This window comes from Mus caroli, unplaced genomic scaffold, assembly GCF_978045245.1.
Source record: "Mus caroli unplaced genomic scaffold, Mus_caroli_1 scaffold_20, whole genome shotgun sequence".
NCBI classification, from domain to species: Eukaryota; Metazoa; Chordata; class Mammalia; order Rodentia; family Muridae; genus Mus; species Mus caroli.
In genome coordinates this window covers 42,543,059-42,565,703 of record NW_028227275.1, presented here as the reverse complement: position 1 = coordinate 42,565,703, position 22,645 = coordinate 42,543,059, and the positions used below count along the sequence as shown (strand labels likewise).

The window sequence follows — 22,645 nt, the reverse complement described above, 5'->3', positions numbered from 1 at the left end:
TGACATTTTTAACACAGTGACACAAAATTAGAATCCTTTTTAAAATTTTAATTTTATTTGTAAATCATTTTTTGCACTCCATATTCCATTCCCTGTCTCTCCCCATCCACCCATCGACTGCTCCCCATACCTCCTCCCCACCCCATCCCCATCTCCACGTGGATGCCCCACCACCCCACCCCACCTGACCTCTAAACTCCCTGAGGCCTCCAGTCTCTTGAGGGTTAGGTGCATCATCTCTGAATGAACACAGACCTAGAAGTCCTCTACTGTATGTGTGTTAGGGGCCTCATATCAGCTGGTGGATGCTGTCTGTTTGGTGGTCTAGTGTTTGAAAATTCTCGGGGGTCCAGATTAAGACTGTTGGTCCTCCTGCATAATCGCCCTTCTCCTCAGCTTCTTTCAGCCTTCCCTAATTCAACAAGGGTCAGCTGCTTCTGTCCATTGGTTGGGTTCAAACATCTGCATCTGACTCTTTCAGCTGCTTGTTGGGTCTATAGGAGGTTGGGGGGACCCTCCCATCCCCAGAATGCACCAGAGACCTGGGAGGTGAAAGACTCCCAGGACTCACAGGGAGGGACCCTTGATGAAATACCCGACAATAGGGAGTGGGAACTTATAGAGCCCACCTCCAGCAGAAAGACAGGGCATCAAGTGAGCGATGGGGTTCCCATCCCACAGTCACACCTCTGACCCATAATTGTTTCTGTCTGAAAGAACTGCAGGGATAGAAATGGAAAGGAGCCTGAGGGAAAAAAGGTCTATCAACAGGCCCAAAGTGAGTTCCAGCTCAAGGGGAGGTCCCAAGGCTATTTTCGGAGGCTATGGAGAGCTCACAAAAAGGGCCCTATCATGACTGCCCTCCAAAAGACCCAACAAAATTAGAACTTTTAATGAAGAACTTTTAATGAAGGCTTCCTGTATAACCTGACTCAGCAAAGGAATCCAAACCCTTATGAGGCAGACACACGTTCTGAGAAAACATGTTCTCTGAGAGAGACAAGTTCATGTTTCCTAACAACATCGCCCTGGAAATTACGGCAGCTTTCACAAAGAAACAGTAATTAATTGTTTTCTAAGCTTCCACACTTTAATCAAACGGAAATGAGGTCACTGAGTTTCTACAGTCTAAGTACTACCCTGAATATAATTCTGAGTAATTCGTAATTGTTAAAGTGTTATCTTTTCTTAGATATGCAATTGTGTTCTGTCTTGAACTGTGAGCGGGGCGGTGGTGGCGCACACCTTTAGTCCCAGCACTTGGGAGGCAGAGGCAGGCGGATTTCTGAGTTCGAGGCCAGCCTGGTCTACAGAGTGAGTTCCAGGACAGCCGGGGCTACACAGAGAAACCCTGTCTCGAAAAAAACAAAACAAAACAAAACAAAACCAGGAAGCTGTGAGAGGAACACAGCATTGTGATTCTTCTGTGCTAATCAATATCAAATGTGATCTAAAAGTAACATCGAATCAGTTCTTACCTGAGTATAAAAATCTTTATTTACCAGCAATGACTGATAGCACAAAAACAGATAATAAAATCTCTTTAAATGTTTATTTTTGTCAGAAGAGCTGACAATTTTCTGTTGAGAGTTTTGGTCTATTGTTATAATAAGCATTTCCCCCTTGAAAAACCCACTCAAAACATCTCATTCCTTGAGGTAAAGAACTTAAAAAATGATTTTTTTAAAGAAAAAAAATTATTACAATTCCTTTAGCTTGATAAATAGAAATAATCTTTTTTCGTTTATTTAACCCTGGTGAGCATATATGTATTTTATACAACAAAGTATCTCTTCACTTATTGGCAAGCCGCGGGTGAGAATGACCCACCCTCACGCCGACTCCTCACAGAGCACAGTGCAGCAGTGTCGCACTCATACAGACGTTAAAAGCAACAGTTATCAATACTCTTCGGGCAAACAGCCCAGGCTCCGGAATGGCAAAAGCAAAAGAAGTTTAGGCAACAATCAAAGCGGCCCCGGGGGGGGGAATCAGTCTGAGTCTTCGTCGTCGAGGTAGTCCTCGGCATTGCTTAACGTTCGAGCCCCATCTAAGGAGAAGACAGGAAGGGAGAAAATTACAAACAAAGAACTTACACACCGTTGAGACTGTTGTGCACCATTGGTGCTTTTGGCAACTGAAAATACGATCCTCTTCTCTCCAACAGCAGAGCAAGATGCCCAAAGGGAAGAAGGCCAAGGGGAAGAAGGTGGCCCCGGCCCCCACCGTCGTCAAGAAGCAGGAGACCAAGAAGGTGGTCAACCCTCTGTTCGAGAAGAGGCCCAAGAACTTCGGCATTGGACAGGACATCCAGCCCAAAAGAGATTTAATGCGTTTTGTCAAATGGCCCTGCTACATCGGGCTGCAGCAGCAAAGAGCCATCCTCTACAAGCGGCTCAAAGTCCCTCCTGCCATTAACCAGTTCACCCAGGCGTTGGACAGGCAAATAGCTACTCAGCTGCTTAAGCTTGCCCACAAGTACAGGCCAGAGACAAAGCAAGAGAAGAAGCAAAGGCTACTGGCCCTTGCTGAGAAGAAAGCTGCTGGCAAAGGCGATGTCCCAACAAAGGGACCACCTGTCCTCCGAGCAGGAGTCAATACAGTCACCACCTTGGTGGAGAACAAGAAGGCTCAGCTGATGGTGATTACCCATGATGTAGACCCCATTGAGCTGGTGGTTTTCCTGCCTGCCCTGTGTCGAAAGATGGGGGTACCCTACTGCATCATCAAGGGAAAGGCCAGGCTGGGGCACCTGGTCCACAGGAAGACATGCACCACAGTTGCCTTCACACAGGTTAACTCGGAAGACAAGGGTGCTCTGGCTAAGCTGGTGGAAGCTATTAGGACCAATTATAATGACAGATATGACGAGATTCGTCGCCACTGGGGAGGCAACGTCCTGGGTCTTAAGTCTGTGGCTTGAATTGCCAAGCTGGAAAAAGCAAAGGCTAAAGAACTTGCCACTAAATTGGGTTAAATGTACACTAAGTTTTCTGTACCTAAATATAATTACAAAATTAAAAAAAGAAAGAAAGAAAGAAACCACGATCCTCCCTGATCCAGGGATTGTGCGTTCCCTGTGACCCTTCCCATCACGACTTTCCAACCTGCAGAGCCTCACTGCGAGGGGCTGCCAAGTCACTGGCAATGTGCGACCCCAGCACAAAGCCACCAGCCACAGGCACCGCGGCCAACACGGAGTATCAGCAGCCACTCCATGTCAGTCAGCACACAGCCAGTGCGGACCCTGAAGGCAGGACACAGAAAGGTGAGTAATGCAGGAGAGAGGGTGAGAACACAGATGCTTCAGTTTCATTTCAGGAAAAAGTAACTTTAAGAAGTAGCAAGAGACTGAAATTTAGAAAAAAAAAAAATCAATGAAAAATCTGGACTCTATCAAATGCTAAAACAATCTTGCACAGGGGTCAAAGGGAAGATGGCTAATCTAACTGCTGCCTCTTCAGCTGTGTTCATCACATTCTTACAGTAACAAATTTCCTGAGAAGGAAAATGCAACGCGAGAGCAAACACTGTTAGAATTCAATTGATGCAAGGTAGCATGGCAGCCAAATCCAGGTCTCTCACTGGCACAGCCCAGACTTCCCTGGAAATATGACCTGCTCTGTCTGGGGAACATATGAAGATGGACCTAGAACCCTATCAAGCTAGAGAGCAAAGATCCTACTGCAGATAACTTGCTGGTGAGGACCAAGCCCACGAGACAGAGAACGAGAACCTTCAGCACATAAGGAACCTTACAGCGCAGTCGAGTCTCTTTGAAGGCGCGAGTCTGGCAACAGGAAGTCAGTGGCGAAGAAAGGAAGTTAGGCCACAGCCTTCCTTCCTGACCCAACTGGACAGGACGGACTGGGAGGTCAACCTCAAGCAAAAGCCACCCACCCACTAACAAACATGGTTTCTACTTTCTGTCCCACACAGTTGCTAATACTGCCTCTCCCAAGTGTGTAGCTGGGCAGCACCAGCTAAGGTAACAAACACTTTGTCATGCCCGCCAGAGCTCACATCAATAAATGACTGTCTTTAGAGAAACACCAGTTCTTCCAATGAGTATTAACCATGGTTAAAGCACCAAGCTCCAGGCTGGTTTCCACTGTGTGGGAACTGAAGTGGAAGGCAATACAAAGGGGCAGCAGGCTCATGGGCAGGCTTATGTATGATGAGACTTAGCAATGGGCAAGGAGGATAATTTAGGAGGTTCTCTTAAACCCCAAAGACAAGGAGAACGTTTACTGTTTCTCAGGCTCAGGCAGGGGACTAAACTCTGGGTTTTGACACAGGCCAGGGAATAAGGATGACTGGATGGGAGAAAGGCACAGTGATGCCTTTCTGAAAGGGGAGGTGAATGTGACCACGAACGTAAAGCACACAGTCACAGGACAACAGTGAGGGCAGCAAACAGCCTGCCTCTGTGTAGGGACACATGACTTGCGTTTTAAACCCTGTGGTGGTCTGAATGAGAATCATATCCCCCAACCCTCACATCCCCCCACCCCTGGCTAATACAACTGTGTGCTTGGTTGCCAGTTGATAGGCTGTTTGCAAAGTATTAGGAGGTGTGTCCTTCTTGGAAGAGGTGTATTGCTGGCTGTGGGCATTGAGGTTTCAAAAGCCTATGCTAGGCTGAGTCTGTGTCTGTGTCACTCACAGAGAGAGCCATGCTGCCATGCTGGAAAGCATACCATTATTAGCAAAGAGCAAAGGAAATGACAACATGAAAGGCTCCATCTGACTTCAGATGTGCTTGCTTGATACTATCGTTTTACTTTAGATCTGATTTAGACCAATGGTATATATTCAAAATTGAGAATCATTTATCATATGGGGGGAAACTCGCCCTTTGCAGTAAAACCTTGCAAAGTCTTGATCATAATAAGCACAAGAAGGATTTAAGACAATACCTGTTCCCTGCTGCTTCTTCTTCAGGAGCGATGCACAGGCAGCGTTGGTGGCCATGTCCAAGGCCAGCTTCTTCTCATTGTTTCTCAAGTCTGTCCTCGCACCTTCCCAACACAAGAAACAGAAGTCATGTGTCTGCAGACTAGCACCCAGCAGCTGATCCTCTGCCATGAGCTAATCACTTTGGCAAAGCTACCAGAGAACAACTCTGGCCCAGAATGAATGTGCCTGGCATGGTTCATCAGAGAGCCTGCTGCTCCATTCAACCTGCTCTTCCCTTCCAGGCACCAAGGGACTGCACATGGTGAGCCCATTACCAGGCCCTAGGTAAGTCCTAAGATTTATGAAGCCACAGCCACAACCCCATGCATTAGGTGGCTCTCAGCAGGAGGCTTTGGGGCTTCAACCAAACACATCCTTTGACTCTTCCTCAGCTCAAGGGCCATTAGAAAAGACCATTGGGTTGGATGCCAAGGGATTAATATTTTATATCTGCAGGTGCTCTCGTATGCAAATCAGCATATGGCAAAACAATACCACTCACAGGCAACTCATTGTTCCCCAAATCATTGTCCCTGTAAGCCCTCTTCCATTCATTTTTCCCTTGTCTTTGTGCTAAAAATTACATCAGAACCCATGGAGACATTTGCATTGTTGAAGAACAAAACAATACAGACATGTTTTCCACAATGCTGTTCTACCCTCCTGAACTAAGCTCTTCCTTCAGAGGTCACAACTCTCAGAGTGGGCCAGAGCTGTCTCGTGTTGACAATGATCTGCACACATATGAACACGTGCACAACCTCAAACCAGCTGTGTCACTCTGCCATTTCATTTCAAAATTACACCTGTTTGCATGCATGTGGGCACCTGCATCATACTGCAAACATGAAGGCCAGAGCTGGTCCTCGTTCCACTGTGTGGGTCCTAGGGACTGAACTCAAGTCCTCAGGCCCTCAGGCTGGCAGCAGCACCTTTACCTGCTCCGCCATCTCACCTGCCTTATAACTTCATTTGTAACTTTACAGTATTTAATTAACGGTGCACTTGTTCACAGGTTTACCCAGAGTTCACTAGAAGTGGTATTGAGAGCTACTGTCCGACTGTCTGTCAGGAAGGTTTTACAAGCATGCACCAGCTATCACAAGGTTTCTACTATTTACGCAGTACTAGGGGTGCTTGCAACCCCTTGGAAAACAAAACATCATGGCGCAGCAGCATACAGCTTGTGGCTGCCACATCACCCACATAGCCTTCAGCATGGCCTGCAGACAAAACCAACAGCCCTCAGAGTAAGTAATGGTTTAGACCAGGGGTTTACAGCATCGTCACACTTACACCAAAACAACCTGCTCATAAATTCCACAACACGGCCCCAGATGTTCCTAAAGATAGAATCTATAACTGTGGCTTACAGAAGGGCTCCACGGTATTGGCCTCTGGGCCGAGCATCTAAGTGAGAGCAGGCCAGCCCTCTGTAAGAGTAGTTAATGTTTATAGCACAAGCAGAGAAGTGGATGGACAGCCCCTAAGTTAGCTGGCTGCTGTGAATTGAATGTAAGAAAGAGATGAGCCTCAGCACTGGCTCGGTCAGGCAGAAGCAGCTACAGCATTTCTTCCTGTCTATTAAGACTCCCAAGCAAGCAGGAGCCTGACCAACTTCACAGCAACCTTCTCAGGACATGGCACCCTAAAGCCCTACAGTCCTGCAGATATGCACAGGAAGTTCTTTCTAAAAGCAATACATTTGTATGATTTTTTTAAAAAGTTTATCAACATCTTAACTCAAGTAAAAAAGAACCATAAATGTGCCTCCAATTAGTTCGTCTCAACTGTAATAATGCCATGCAGTTTTAATGGAAGGAGACTTCATATTCCTGCTATTTCAAATAGCCTGCTTCATTAGGAGCTAGTTTTCAAGCCAAGCAAAGACCAGGAAAACTCAGTAAAAACTTTACCTTTTGCCAGTAGCAACTGGACAATGTCTGCATAACCCTTCCAGGCAGCTGCGTGCAGAGCTGTGTCTCCCAGCTTATTCTACCGTGAAAAGAAAGGGAAAATCGTGTATTAAAAATACAAAATGGACCAGGTGGAGGTGGTAGCATAAGTTTAATCCATGTAAGTCTAAATTAAGAGAAAAGCTACAGAACCACATGGGATTCTACGGGGAAGAGGAACTCAGACAAAGAGAGCTGCTCTGGGAGAGATGGAGGAGGAACAAAACTAGCTCGGTGAGACAGGCTGAGACATGGCCTCCTGCAGAGGGACACTCCAGCAGGAACTGCAGAGACCCAGCAACCATCAGGAACTGAAGACTCCTAGAGGCACTGGGCAAGAAGGAGGCACGGAGTGGAAACAGGAGAGGCCAAATGGATTCAAACCTCATTAGAACCCTAGGACCAGTTACTGGCATTTGCCCCGTTAAACAAGAGTAGAATTACCGTGCTGAAAAATCCCCAGAGTTCCCAAGCTCATGAACAATGGGTTGCAAAGGTGACCAGAGCCAGTCAGATGGAAAACAGGAACAGCCAACAGCAAGATCCTTCACTCAGCACTCTCAGCATGTCAGCCCACCTCCCAACCCAGTGAGGACAGCAAAGGGTAGTGCCCTCAGGCTGAACAGTGTGCACCACCTCTGTAGTGCAGCCCCACACTGGTGGGGGTTGGAATGGTATTTATGTGAGCGCACTCAACAGTACTGGCAGGGCTTACTCCTCAGCCTATGGAGAAGTCTGCCACACAGGGAGCACCTCACTCCCCACCAAGTTCACACAGCTGCCAAGCGCACAGACAAAGGAATGAACCAAGATACTGAGTGCTTGAAAACAACTTAAGTGTTTAAGGAGAGGCCACTTAAGCAAAATAAAAAGTTCCTAGGGAAGAAATAGCACAGAACATTTTTAAAAGTAATAATTAATATATTAGCCATATCATTAGTATTACATAATCGAACAAGAAAAGGATGCTATTAGAAGTAAGAGCTATGGCCAGCAAATTTCTCAGACGACCCCTAAAATACTCGTTCCCCTTTACCCTCAGAGAGATCCCATATACCATCCTTGTCCTGAGTGTGGGTGAAGTCAGAGAACATGAAGACATCACTCCTCTTGGATGGGGCACGGTGATACACAATTTTAATCTAAGCACTCAGGACACAGAGATATGTGGATCCCTGTGAGTTCAAGTCTAGCCTGGTCCACACAAGCAAGTTTAAGGCCAGCCTGGGGTACAGAGTAAGACCTTGAATTTAAAAATAAAAAGTCCATCGTTTTGCAGACAACAGTTATTGTGTTCACCGAAAGTGTGAGTATACTGGGTAGGGGACATCTAATCAGGCGGGCTTTAAAATGAGGGTTAAACGGCAGAGCAAAGAGCAGCTCCTATTTGCCATGAGGAAGACAGCAAACAGCCATTTTGTGAGCTACTGAGAGAAAGGAGGAGCTTCTAAAAGCTCAGGGCATCAGGACCACAGGGACAAAAATGCTCAAATCTCGGCAAGTGTAATGAGCTTTGAAGGGACCTCAAGTTTCCCAAGAACCCAGTTCCCACTAACCCTGGGTTTTACAGTGTGAGATCCTGAGTCGAGAATCTTGTGATGTTGTGCATAGAATTGCAACCCACCCAATCAATATACACGGATAAGCCAAGGATAATTTGCTACACAGCAATAGAAAATGAATACACAATTCTGGGGAATTTAAAAAAAAAAATCAAAATAAAGGTGGGGTTGAAGAGGTGGCTTAGTGGTTAAGAGCGCTCACTGGTTGCTCTTCCAGGGGCCTCAGGTTCAATTCCCAGCAACCTCATGGAGGCTCATAATTGTCTGCAACTCTAGTCCCTGGGGGAGCTGATGCCCTCTTCTGGTATCTATTGGTACTACATGCATGTGGTGCACAAACATGCAGGCAAAACATCCATACACATAATAATAATAATAACAACTTTTAAAAGGGGAACTTTTTAAAAAGATAAAGATGATGAAATATATGATAAAAATAAAAAATAATAATAAATTTTCTTAGTTAAAAAAAAAAGTCAGATCACAAACAAGACTGGAAACTGCCAGGGCTGGACGTGGTGGAAGTTTGTCTCCTAAGGCTCATGTTTTGGGAATTTGGCAGAGATAGGAACCTCTAGCAGAAGGGTCCTAGCTGTAGTTTGTGGTTTTAAGTGTCCCCAGAGGTCCTTGGCATGCTGCTATCCAAAGGGAGTTGCTGGAACCTTGGGAATAGAGACAAGTGGGAAGGAGCCTTCATGCCCTGGGGTGTATGCTCAAAGTGGGTGGTGAGACTCTCCTCACTGGAGATAGATACAGTGAGCCGACCAGCACCACCACGTGCTCACTCACGTTGGTATTAGCCCAAGAGCCATGAGGCCACTTGATCACCACCTCCCAAACTGGGCCTGAGGTAAAGCTTTCTCTTTGTAAGCTGACTACCTCGACCACGTGTACTTGAACAGCATGTATGAGGGCTTGGCTTCCAACCACAGTGCCACAGCAAGGAAACACAGGAACAACAACAAAACTCCATCTGCTTGGAGCACCTGAATTAAAATATTGTGTATGCACACAAGCTGTCGAGTGCGAACAAGAGAGCGGTGGGAATGCTGAATGCGGTGCCTGCCCACCACGCGGCCTCACCTGCTGGTTCAGCTCCACATTCGGCTGAGTAAACAGAACCTCCACTATGTCTGCAATTCAAACAGAAAACAGGACTTCTTAAGACAGAAACAGTGAACTTTGTAAAAGCAGGCAACAAAATAGCAAAGTACAAAGCTTGTTAGGAGAATTTCTAGAAAATTCTTATAAGATTTTTTAATTTTATCTTCAGAAAAAAAAAAAAAACCCTAAAAGTTAGATTACAAAAGAAAAATTTCAGACCCAAAGATTTATCTCAGTTGGTAGAAAAGAGTGGATAGTGGGATAGGGCTAGAATAAAATACTTAGAAAAATCCAACCTGTTATTAATGACCGCAACAGATTTGCAGGCTTAAATCAGTGTGGTACTTCAAATTTTGTATTAAACTTAATGTGGGTCCAAAAGCATAGCTAATGAAAGGCTACAAGTACCAGCTCTGCATTCCCTCTGTGGCAGGTGACCATGGTTTGCTATCCTGTTACTTGTATGTTCTGGTGCCTTCGAAAGCCAGAGAGAAGGCGAAGTTCCCAACGGTTCACGGGGGTCTCACAGTAGGGCTCACCAGTCACACCCACCACCACTGCCCTGCCCTTACCAAGAACACAGCCTTTGCTGCACTGCCTTTGTCACTAAAGAAGACAGGCTCCCTTGGGTGGAGGAGATGTTGAAGAGCACGGAATCATATAACCAGAGAGTTCAGTACCTTTATGGCCGCCGTGGCAGGCCCAGTACAGGGCTGTGCTTCCAGCTTTGTCCAGGCCGTTCACACCCACTCGGTTGTCCAAGCACTCCCTCAACCAGCTCAAGTTGCCTGAAAGAATTTTACACTTATAAAAAACACAAGGAGAAGTCTTTTTTTTTTTTTTCTCCCTTTGTTCTGCTTTTAAATCAATTTCATCCTTTGTAAGCTCCCATTTGTGATGGATTAATCAGCAAATCTTAAAACAAGACCTGCCCACTAATGCACTTAGTACGGTGCATTTGTACCCTGGGTCACTGAGAAGCAGCAGTAACATCCATTTTTAATAGGAGTTGCCAAAGATAGGTTTAAAGGTATTTCTGCTTCGGAGTGGGGGAGTAAAATGTATTAATCCTGAAAGGCAGGGTGTAACACAAAACCTAACTACAAACAGAAACTCTCCCTACTCACATTTAAAGGCATTTTCAGGCTCTGGAAATAAAAGATACAGTATCTTATACTAACTAAGCTGCTCAAAGCTACTGCTCTATGCTAAAGTATACCCGCTTATTTAAAGAATTCAGGCTAATAGCCTAAGTAGCTCCTTGACAAAGAAGTGTTTTATGTCATTGTCTAAGCCCTTGCTTTCCTCTTGCCCATGCAACCATGGAACAGAATAAAGCAGCCTGCCCAGGCTGCACCAGCACTTCCCACTGCTCAAGGGTGGTTTTCCTGATAGAATCACCATGGCAATTTGGAGGTAAGAGAGATTTTATGTAGTGGGGCTTGCCTTGGGCACTGTGGGATGTTTAGCAACAGCCTGGGTCTCTACCGGAAGAATGCCAGCACCATCCCTCCACTTGAGACAGTCAAAATGTGCCCACACATTGCCACGTGCTCCAGGCTTGTGGGAAGTAAGTGTCACCCACAGGAAGAAAGTCAAGACAACTCCCATCCTTGTTGGGTCAGAGCCTCCCCCCACATCAACTGTCTCCTAAGTGCTATGTCCCAGGACACCGCTGTCCTCCTGCCTGCCCTCCAGGACTCAGACGATGTTACACCTAACTGCCCTACCTGAGTCTGAGCTTTGAGAATCAGATCATGACCTTCGGTAAGTGCTATTATAAAACTAAAATCACGCTTTGCCTTCTGGGGTCAGCACAGAGATTGCTTTTAGAGAAGGCAGGGATTTGGCTGGAAAGGCGTGTTGAGAGGACACTGACATCACAGAAATGCTCAAGCTCTTAATCTGGAATGTTTGAGCTCCGGCTATCTAATGTACTTGTCAGAACTTAATCACACCATATAATTAAAACCCAAGCATTTTGCCATAATACCAACCTGTCAGGCAAGATGTGCCTAGTGGAGTGACTGTTATGAGGACAATCAATTTCTTTGCTTGTATTTGAGGCCTGATAAACAGGAGGGAATTCATACTGTAAACCGTGTCAACCCCCGTCTGTGACTGGGGATGTCACAGTTGTAGGGGGGTAACCTCCAGCTGTTGTTTTGTTTAAATGGCCATGTTCAACTGCCTTCTAAATATGTGTGTTTATCCTCATAGATTAGCACCGCTCAGAGAAGCTCCGTTTTTGCAACGAGCAGCAGTTAATGCAGAGACTCAGTCAGGTAAAGTGCTGAGAGAAAGTGAGTGTTGAGCACGCAGCACACACGCAGGCTATGCGGACCCCCCTCTCCATCCATGGCTCAGCAATCATTGCACAGTAAGGAGACAGAATGGTAAGAGCCAGAGAACAGAGACGAGTGCTGCAAACCCTGTCTTCTGGGCGTGGCTACTGCTCCTGCGGACTCTGCAGATCTAGTTAAATCCAAGCGATGAAAGCAGTCAGAATCCTTACTTGAATGGGAGGGGGATTCACGAGCCCCGCTCCTAGCTGAGGAGCTATTGGAAGATGACAGCTGATGGAGAAAGCAGTCATTGACCACTGATAGGTGGCCCATGCCCCAGTGGATGGTCCCATAGCCATGTATACAAGGACAATAACTGGATTCAGGGGTTGCTTATTTTAAAAAGAGAGCATGCAGTTGGGAGAGGGGTATGTTATAGGAAGGGAGAGCTGGAGCTGGAGGAGTGATCAAAATACTTGTTTACATGTATGAGATTTTTCAAAGGATAAGAAAAAAAATTTAGAAAGCCCGCGCATTTTCATAGATCATATCCTCTATCAAAAAAGAAAAAGGAGAATCAGACCTACCTCTTTTTGCAGCCTCATGCAATGGATTGTCAATGGATTCTGCCTGCTCAGCCACTAGATTGAAAACAAAGATATAAGCCCACCATCGGGGTTGCTCAGTAATTCACGGGAGTTGGTTATGGCCATGGGCTTCATGGCCAGGGCCTCAGATACAACAGCTTAGTTATTTACATAACGTGGATTAAAAGTAACAGAAAATAAGTATAGTACGTCCTTTGAGAGGCTGGATTCCGTGCTAAGGGAAACCAAGCCAAGAAACAAAGCAGTCACACAGCAATTATTTGCGAGCATAAATAACTGCAAGCATAGACACTGACAGAAACAAAACTCGAGCAGATCCCTGAAACACCAAGGTTACGCCAGTGTTTAATACAAACAGTCATAAAAGGTATGAGCATCTGATATCCAGTCTCACATTCTGCGAAACACCTGAATCCTTTCTGTTGGGGCAAGCAGCAGGGGTGGAGAGCAACTCAGCATTGCCTGTATTCACAAGGGACAGCTGCTGTCTATCCACTGTGGCCTTAGAATGAGTAGGAGGGCCCAGTAGGAGAGCAGCCCTTGCTGCTCCAGGCCCAAGCCTGCTGACCCTTATAAGAGGGCTTGGATAGGCCATTCTTTATTTTCTACCCTCAGTATCTACAGCCAAGGCTGGAAATATAGCACAGGAGAAAGATGCGTGTGGATTTCAGAGGAACAGAACCACATGCAGCCCAGAGTGCACAGGGCTCCTGAGCTAGGGCCTGGCCACAGCCTCCATGTCTCTGAAATCTGGCAAGTCACTTGTCAGTCTAAGGAGTTACAGACCATTAAAGCCTAACCTAAAAGGCTCTTGCAGTAATCTAAGCTGAGCACTCCCACTAGTACAGATGGGAATCGAATCCCACAGGCATTACTCGGGATGTCTTTTGTACTCTACCCTGTTACTAACAGGGAGAAAAAGACTAATATCTGGGACACTTACTCACAAATCTTGTGTCATCTTTTAATGAGAAATATTAACAATTTTACAAAGGGGCCACATCTTAATCAGGACAAAGTGCTATGATCAGCACTTCCTGAGTCTAACAGGCCACGTGTGAGTTTACAAAGTAGGACTTCTTCAGCACAATCCAGACGATCTGGAGTTTAAGAACATTACAAAAAAACAAGTATTAGCAGACTAAGTAAATCCATAGTGTTTCTCTGGAAACCGTGCGTTTGTCCTGTTACAATGAACTGTTATAAGCCGTGAGTTAGCTAGCAGTGAGTGCACACCGGTGTGCGTGGCCACCTTATGAACAGGAAGCTCACAGTACAGCTGCCGGCTTACCATAGTTGCTCGGGATCAGTCCTGTCCTGCCTTTGCACGTCCCTTTCCACCAGCTGGTATCACTCTGCCAAGAGGACAAGAGAGTCAGCATGGAGCTGTATCCGAAACCATCTGGGTCCACAAGTGCATCTCCTCATTGATCAGCATCCTCACACCCTCGCCATCTGCACCCACGCCCCTCATCAGGAATGTAATCACACAAGCATCCCCCATTCACACAGATGCACATCACAGAGCTTCAGTGAGGCAAACCAGAGCATGTGGTGAAAGAGGAGAACACATTCGGGTAGGCTACAGATATAGAATTTAAATGTCTAGATTTTAACGTCTCTTCTCTGATACACTTTCATGTTTTGCTACATTTTCTAAAGGTTTTTCTGGACTTACCTTCACTTTTGGATAACTTTTTTATATAGAAAAGATCACCTCTATATAGAAGCAGAAAGGACAATGTGATGAGGCCTTTGCTAGGTATGTGACTCATTGCTTGTGAGCAATACCACCCACCATTCATCCGCCTTCCCTTCTGGGCTACTAGGGTTAGTATTAGGTGGTAGAATCTTTACTCTGAAAAATTAGAATATGCATCTGAAAGATAAATTATTTATCAGTCAACTGTGACAACATTATCACAGTTTCAAACTTTTCCCTAATAATTTCTTAATATCATCAAATATCTAAGTTAAAACTCAGAATTTCTTATGGCCCACAGTTTGAGATTTCTATTAAGGACCATATAGTACAACTAATTCCCTCTTACCCTGCCTTTAATACAGGTTCCTCCTCCATTCTTTACTTTATTGGCTTTGTTGTTATTTTTTTTTAACTCTTGGGGTGTGCATATGTGTGTCAGTCTGTGTGTATCTATGTGTCTATGTGTATGTATGTAGAAACTGAAACAGTCTGGATTTTGCCTGCTATCATTAAACACACCCCTTTGTTCCGAGCATTGCCTGTGAGTTGCTGTTGAGTTCTAAAAGCAAAGGCAGATTCAGCCACACATTTGGGGGAAGAATACCATATGAGCGGTGTTGATGTCCCTCATAAGGAAACACACAGGCAAGGCTGCATCCCTCTGTAGCTTCTGTCAATAATCACAGAGGGCGCAACATGGGGACATTTCCCATTAAATAAGTAGCATATCTCTTTAAAGAGTAACTTTCCCTTACTCACTCTCAGGTCAATCAAGGTCAAGGTCAGGAAGAAAGGACAGAGGAAGTGCTGACTCTCCTTACTCGCTGTCAGAATAAACACCCTAACTCCGTAGTAGTCTCTCATAGTACCAATGAGATCTGTTTGAAGGTAACATTAGGAAACCATAAATCTAAAACAGAGTTTCAGTTCTTGAGAGATGCTGCCCTTAACGGATGCTCAAACTGCCCCATCTCTGAGCAGTCATATTGGTTTCCTCATCACGCCAGCATAGTGGCCCTTGCAGTCTTTTGAAGCTGCCTTTTATTGTAGCCACAAGATGTTTAGTTCATTTAATGCCCTATGGCTGGTAGCAGCCATTCTCAGAGAGGCCTTGTTCCTTTCAATGAGAGTAATGTATTATTGCTGGGTTGTCCCTTTTCTAAGGCCCCCTTCAAAGATAAAATGTGATGTTTTTCCAATTCAACTGAAGGACCCCTGTGTTTCTCTTCATTTTACTGACTGACATCTGCACACCCTCCTCCCCACATGCTGAGAGCCCACAATGAACAGCAGGGACCTAGAGCTGTCCTCAAATGCCAGACTCACAGTAGCCTGAGTGCAGATGTCTGTCAAGATGGGTTCTCTATCCACTCATCCATCCATCCACCCACCCACCCACCCACCTCTCTGCAGGTGTGTTTTATTTGACAGTAGTCCCTAGGGATGTTTAGTCAAACTGCCATGTCTCACTGAGAAGACTTCCTTTCCGGATGGCTATGTGAATTGCCAGAGCATGATTAAAGTCATCTGATTCATTCTGTTCTTAATTTCTTGTAGCTGCTTTTTATTAGTTTTATAGCCTCATAAAAATGTGTATGATTCCAAAGTCAAATCTTCAAGACAAGGTATAATTTAAAAAAATCTATTTTCCCTTCCTTCACATAAACAAAACTGATTCTTAAGTCATATTTCAGTTTTTCCTTTACTTTCAAAGGAAGAAACTAGAGGCATATTTATAGTCTCTAACCCTTCCTTAGGTAAGTAAAGCATAATGTGTGCATTTTATCTTGCTTTATCCCATTTGAATTACATTAGACTATAATTTGAAAGATACCCTCATTCCTTTGTATGGAGGCAGAGTTTCATCTGTGGTCATAACAACACTTACTCAACTGTTTCCTATTGATGAATAAGATGACTACGTCCAATGATATATTACCGTAAATGTGTCAAAAAGCAAGACTTTACATATATATTTCTATGTAAATATATATACCTAAAATAATCCACAATATTATGGCTACATAAAACAGTTCAGCACTATGCTAATCTATCTATAGTATGCAGTCGTAGCACAGAATATCTGCCAGGCTTACCATGTCAGTGATGTAGATAATGTCTCCTTCTTCAAAGTATAACTCATCTGGCTAGAAGGAATAAAAAACGAACAATGACCCCATGAGATTTTTCCTACCTTAGAATACAGTGGTTTCTTTCATTTTGTAATTTTAAATCCTAAAGTATTCATATATACAATATCACTTCTATATTAGCATTGACAAATAAACACATGACAAAATATTACAATAAATTAATATTTGAACTCTAAAGCTGGATCTCTCCTGTGCTGAATGCTATCAAAGAATTGTGTGTGTTTGTGTGTGTGTGTTTGTGTATGTGTATCACAAATATGCGATTTTAATACCTTTTATATTCTTCTAATACAAAGGATCTTCACACCAACATAGAATATAGGTAAAACTTTCCTACTTAGAAACTATGGTAGATGATTTATATATATATATATATATATATATATATATATATACATATATATATACATGTACATATACATATATATTCCTTTTTTTCCCATTTTTTATTAGGTATTTAGCTCATTTACATTTCCAATGCTATACCAAAAGCCCCCCATACCCCCCCCACTCCCCTACCCACCCACTCCCCCTTTTTGGCCCTGGCGTTCCCCTGTATTGGGGCATATAAAGTTTGCAAGTCCAATGGGCCTCTCTTTCAAGTGATGGCCTATTAGGCCATCTTTTGATACATATGCAGCTAGAGACAAGAGCTCCGGGGTACTGGTTAGTTCTTTTTTATTTATTACTTTTTTAATTAGATATTTTCCTCATTTACATTTCCAATGCTATCCCAAAAATCCCCCATACCCTCCCCCTCACTCCCCTACCCACCCACTCCCACATTTTGGCCCTGGCGTTCCCCTGTACTAGGGCATATAAAGTTTGCAAGTCCAATGGGCCTCTCTTTCCAGTGATGGCCGACTAGGCCATCTTTTGATACATATGCAGCTAGAGTCAAGAGCTCCGGGGTACTGATTAGTTCATAATGTTGTTCCACCTATAGGGTTGCAGATCCCTTTAGCTCCTTGGGTATTTTCTCTAGCTCCTCCATTGGGGGCCCTGTGATCCATCCAATAGCTGACTGTGAGCATCCACTTATGTGTTTGCTAGGCTCCGGCATATCCTCACAAGAGACAGCTATATCAGGGTCCTTTCAGCAAAATCTTGCTAGTGTATGCAATGGTGTTACATATATATTCTTACATGTGATATATTTATTTATATATGTGCACATATCAATAAATATATATATAAATAAATGCCTCAAATTAAAACTGTGAAAATAGGGCTGGCGAGATGGCTCAGTGGGTAAGAGCACCCGACTGCTCTTCTGAAGGTCCGGAGTTCAAATCCCAGCAACCACATGGTGGCTCACAACCATCCGTAACGAGATCTGACTCCGTCTTCTGGTGCATCTGAAGACAGCTACAGTGTACTTACATATAAATAAATAAATCTTTAAAAAAAATAAAAAATAAAAAAATAAAAAAAATAAAACTGTGAAAATATTAATACTTATATCTGCTTATTTTCGGAAAACTATTACATGGTCTTCCTGCTCACAGAGACTGAGTGTTTCTTGTACATGGGTATTTATATGTAATTCAGCCTTGACAGCCTAAAGAACAAGAAGCAGTAACTGCCCATCCAGAAAGGCTTGCAAATGCAAGGCCTAGTTTCATAGCTAATGCCTCACCCTGGCCTGACCCATCAAGTGTCCTACAAACTCTCTTAAGACAGCCAACAGTTTACACATCCATCTGGTTAACTGCTAGGAGCTAACACCATGAGTTTTTGAGGAAATAGAAGTATAATGCTCGCTGAAAGCAAATCTCAGCTGTGGCTACAGGTGCTTACAAAACTAGACTACAAAATACCAAGCACAGACACAGGACGGGGTGAGGATTACGTATAAATTATACAGAAGACTTTTCTAAATGTACTGTTATTATGCAGTTCATTTTTAAAATACTACTAGAAAAATATCTAGAAGAAAAGACTTTTTATATCTGCCCACTCTACACATATAACTAAAAGTGATACTAGAAAAGCAAATTATTTCATCTATTCATTTCCCCAAGTGTTTGCCTCCTCTCCGGAGCAGACTGGGATGAGTATACATGACTGCCCTAGTACTGGACTTCACTTCAGAACTATTTATATTAAGCTGTTGCTTTCCCCTGAATATAAACAAAGACTGTTATCAACTGTACCATGCTTAAAGCAACCACAATATGAAGTCAGATGAGAGATGCACTTGGGCATAAAAACTAGTGAATGGTGACTTATGACATCCCCCAAAATGGATGGCTTCCCTTAAAGGCAACTTCCTAAAGCATTTATAACTTTTACACTTCAATTTACAGAGACTAGATTCACAGCAGATGCTACATTAAAAACTAGTTAAGCCCACTGGACCCGAGGAAGTGCACTGTAACTTCATATGAAATAATATTCCGGGGGAAGAGAAATAAAAGACCTCTGAGATCTTTCTCTAACCATTGTTTTGAAGATGGATGGCCAATATTACTTTCAATATGCTGCAGTCATAGAAGTGATTAGAGAAACAATTTCCGTTAAGACTAGCTGCAAACAGGAGCCTCTCGGAGACACTTAAGAGAGTCCCACATTCATCACCAAAGCACGGCAGCTGAACACAGTGCCATCTCAGAGCATTAAGCTGGCATTTTATCACGACTTGACTGTGTCTCCTTAGAAAGTGCCAAAGCACCGGAAGGAAGAAGAAACATAGAAGTGACTGTACTTTCTGCAGTTCTACAATGGTCAGATGTGCCCTTTTCACATTAGAGATGTCCCAAGACCATTCCTGTTTGGTACCTGTCCACTCACAGCTCACGGTAAGCCCTCTCCAGTCAGCGCTTTCAGAGAAACCAGGAGCTACCTTTTCCTGTCCCTTTAGTTTCCTTCAAAAGTCAGGTGTGCCTAAATTTCCATCAAGATCACTCACTCACGAACTAAACAAGAACACATGAAAAAAAAAAAAAATCCCCACCAAATAAACAGCCTAAAGCACATCCCAAGCATCCGTGTATACATATGCACAGATATCAAATCTCTGATCACTCCTCTGTGGGATGAGTGGGGAATGAGACATGGCCACTCTCTGGGCACAGGGTTTTACTCTGGGGTGATGAAATGCTTTGCAACCTGGTAAAGAAAGTAGTTGTTCACCACGGCAACTGTAATAATTCCTCTGAATTGTTTGCTTTAAAGTGGTTAATTCTCTATGGTGTGAGCTTTAGCCCGATTTTTAAAACAATTATAGTCAAAACTCTCAGCATCTTTTAAGTAATTCCTGCGTTCTGTGGCTTGGTAAAGGGCATCATTTGGAAAATGTCACCAAGCTGAGTCATCTGAAGACTTCACAGTGCTGACCTGGCTTTAAATGAACAGCAGCTATTCTACAGGAATGACTGGACCCCCAACCACTTCAACAGCAGCAAACCCCTCCCAAACCCCTCCAGCCTCCACCACATTTGTTGTTCAAATGAGGCAAACAACCAGTAGCCAATCAGTCAGAGAGAGAAAGTCTGCCCATTTTATTGGATTTTATAGCTTATTCTCCTTTAATAGCTCTCAAGTACAATGCTACCTACACAGTTTCTTCCAAAAGGACAAAATAAAGGTGTGAGCTTTCCTAATGGCTCAGGAGTAGTTTATGAAACTACTGACCCTGCTGAGGAGAGTACAGTCAATAAAGAAACTATGGCTTAAAAATCAGACTTTACCTAAAAGAATCACATTTTCCATTAAGAAACCACAACAGACTCCTCCATGTAGACAGTTCAATAAGGATCTACTTTTACATTCCTGGCATTGTATTCTCGGAACAGGAGTGGGAGAGCAGTGACCCAGAGCTGCCTGGAGCATGTCATCCCATCAGTTTGTTCTCTAGTTTTTAACCACAAGCTCTCATCTCTCCTCAAAGGACCATACGGTATTAGAACAAAGTGAGGTAGGCTTGGCGACTCATGACGCAGGAGGCTAAGCCGGGAGGACGGCTCTGAGCTCAAGGTCAGGCTGGGCCGCAAAGAGACACACTGTCTCTAGTAAAGCAAAGCCAAAAGGAACCAGCAAGGACTGCTGCTACAGTACGGAGGGCAAATGCACATTAGGACCAAGGGCAAATGTAGGGCAAATGTACATTAGTACCGAGGGCAAACACATATAAAACTTCTTAGATTTAGTAACCTAAAGATATAAAAATTCATCAAAAGGAAAGGTAAATGTCCAGTGAATGTCTTCATTTAATATTTTATACTACTTATTCATGCGCCACCCACTGCTCTGCACCTTTGCAAATACTAGTTTAATCCTCTCCAACAATACTAAGGAGTGAGGCCATTTCTTGTTGCTCCATTAAAGATGAGAGTGTCACCCGGCATGTGACATCCAGACTATGGAGCCACAATTCCTAACCCCAGCTTGTGTTTTCTCTCACAGAAACGTCACACTTGGCCATTACTGATCATCATGATATCATGATCTAGTTCAGCGATAGTGGTTTTAGAAAATATTTCTCATTGTGCCTTCTCAATAACACAGGACAGCAATATGGAAAACAGTCCCTTTCTCCAGCAAGTATGCTTGGCAGAACTGGGTCATGAGTACTTCTGTACAGTACTCTATACATCTCCAGTACAGGCTGGAGATGACAGTGAGGTCTATGGCTGGGATCCTGCCTCGGCTTCTGGCTTCCCACTCTAGACCACACATTATCACCTGGGGCAGCCCAGCAAGCCTTGTAGGCCCAAGCAGGTCCATCTGGTTTTCCTCCAGTAAGTAGCACCCCTCATGCACATTGTTCCTCCCTGTCAACATGCTTTCACACAGGTCCACCCAGTCCAGGTGTCTCTGTGTGACACTTCATCCCAACAGGGGCCGGGGGAATTAGAACGAAGGGGGCCTGGGTGATGTTAGAAATGCCTCTCCTTGAGGCAAGCTATCAGGAGCCACAACTGCCTTGCTCTATCCACTCGATGCATTACCAAACCTAGGACTGGCCATCACTCTCACTTCTCCTTGGGTTGTAACACTTGCTAAAAAGCAGTACTGTAGCCTTCTAGGATGCTGTATACACAATTAAAGGGCTCACAGCTTCCAGCTTAGCCTTTAATACTTCCAGGCTACAATGCTTTAAAGAGGTATAACCACAATGTGTTATACACTCAGCATACTATGCCTGTGATGTGCTGCATACTTGGTGTACCAAGCATAGAGTGTGGAAGGACGGTGACCCCAGTGTACACAGCAATGTGCCCAGAATGCTGAGCTTGTGGTGTGGTGTGTACCTGGTGTGCTATGTACTCAGCTGTATGCTCAGTGTACTCTGTAGTGTGCTGTGAACGTGTGCTCCATATAAGGTGTGCTATGACCTCCACGTGCTGTGTTCCCAGAGTGCTGTGCCCAGGGTATGCTAAGTAAGTGGTGTGCTGTGCGTGTGGTATACACAATGTGTGGTGTGCCGAGCATGCGCTGTGCCGTGTACCACAGTGTGCTGTGCTGTAGTGTCCCTGTGTCATGGTGTATGTGCCTTGTGCATGACTTGCTGGGTGCTCGGTGGATTATGTGCCCCTACAAAGATGAGGAATGCCTGTCACAGGGAACAAACTATGCTCCAGCGTTGTCCAAGTGACAGGTCTACATACTCACAAAAGTAAATGAATATCTGGGAAACTGTTCAATATTTAGCAAAAGATAAAGGAAGGCTCCTGTGAGTCGGTAGCCTCCTGTCCACTAGACAAGATATCTAGACTGACAGAAGGGAGAACATGGAGGAGTGGAGGGATGGGGGGGGGGGGTTGGTTACAGGATGTAGAATGGCCATTATTGATCCTCAGGACCAGCGTATCAAAATCTATAGTCACAGTTTAAAAATGGGATATTTTTAAATTACTGAATGAATTAAATATATATTTTCTCCTATGCATCCAATAATGACCAAGGCTTCTAAAAAGAGCATAGAGAAACTCCCTCTAGAGGAGAAATGGAGGGAAATTAGTAATCAGTATATCAACAAAGGAAAGATATTTGTTAAATGTCTATCAGTACAAGAACCAGCACTCCTTAGCAAGAGTGACTGCTCCAGCTGCTGGTGCCTTTACATTACCATGGTTCTCACTGAAACCAACAGAAACAGCAGGGACAAGGATTAAGTAATCTCCAGGTCACAAGCAGGGAAGGAAGCAGGACAAATCAGAAACCTCAGCACAGACTCTGAACCTGGGCTCTGCCCCAAGACTGTACTTGCCTGTACAGCACTGTGCCTGAGCAGGTCACAGTGAAAAGAGGCCCCCACTTCTAGTGGTGCTCAGAGCAGTATTCATGGAAGGGCACACAGTTCACATGAC

General features: G+C 44.2%; 1 protein-coding gene and 1 pseudogene across 1 annotated transcript in view; one reads left to right on the top strand and one right to left on the bottom strand.

Annotated features, from left to right (window-relative positions):
* Positions 1 to 1,710: 1,710 nt before the first annotated feature.
* The window catches only part of Ostf1 (osteoclast stimulating factor 1), a 52,620-nt gene continuing 31,685 nt past the window's right edge, over positions 1,711 to 22,645 (bottom strand). The window contains exons 3-10 of the mRNA XM_021151637.3: positions 16,275 to 16,325; positions 13,765 to 13,828; positions 12,453 to 12,506; positions 10,261 to 10,368; positions 9,560 to 9,609; positions 6,876 to 6,954; positions 4,920 to 5,021; positions 1,711 to 2,050 (exon numbers count right to left, since the gene is read on the bottom strand). Coding sequence (XP_021007296.1) covers positions 1,992 to 2,050; positions 4,920 to 5,021; positions 6,876 to 6,954; positions 9,560 to 9,609; positions 10,261 to 10,368; positions 12,453 to 12,506; positions 13,765 to 13,828; positions 16,275 to 16,325 — 567 coding nt within the window. The 3' untranslated portion in view covers positions 1,711 to 1,991. The remainder of the gene's footprint in view (positions 2,051 to 4,919; positions 5,022 to 6,875; positions 6,955 to 9,559; positions 9,610 to 10,260; positions 10,369 to 12,452; positions 12,507 to 13,764; positions 13,829 to 16,274; positions 16,326 to 22,645) is intronic.
* LOC110285453 (large ribosomal subunit protein eL8 pseudogene) lies at positions 2,171 to 2,977 on the top strand (annotated as a pseudogene).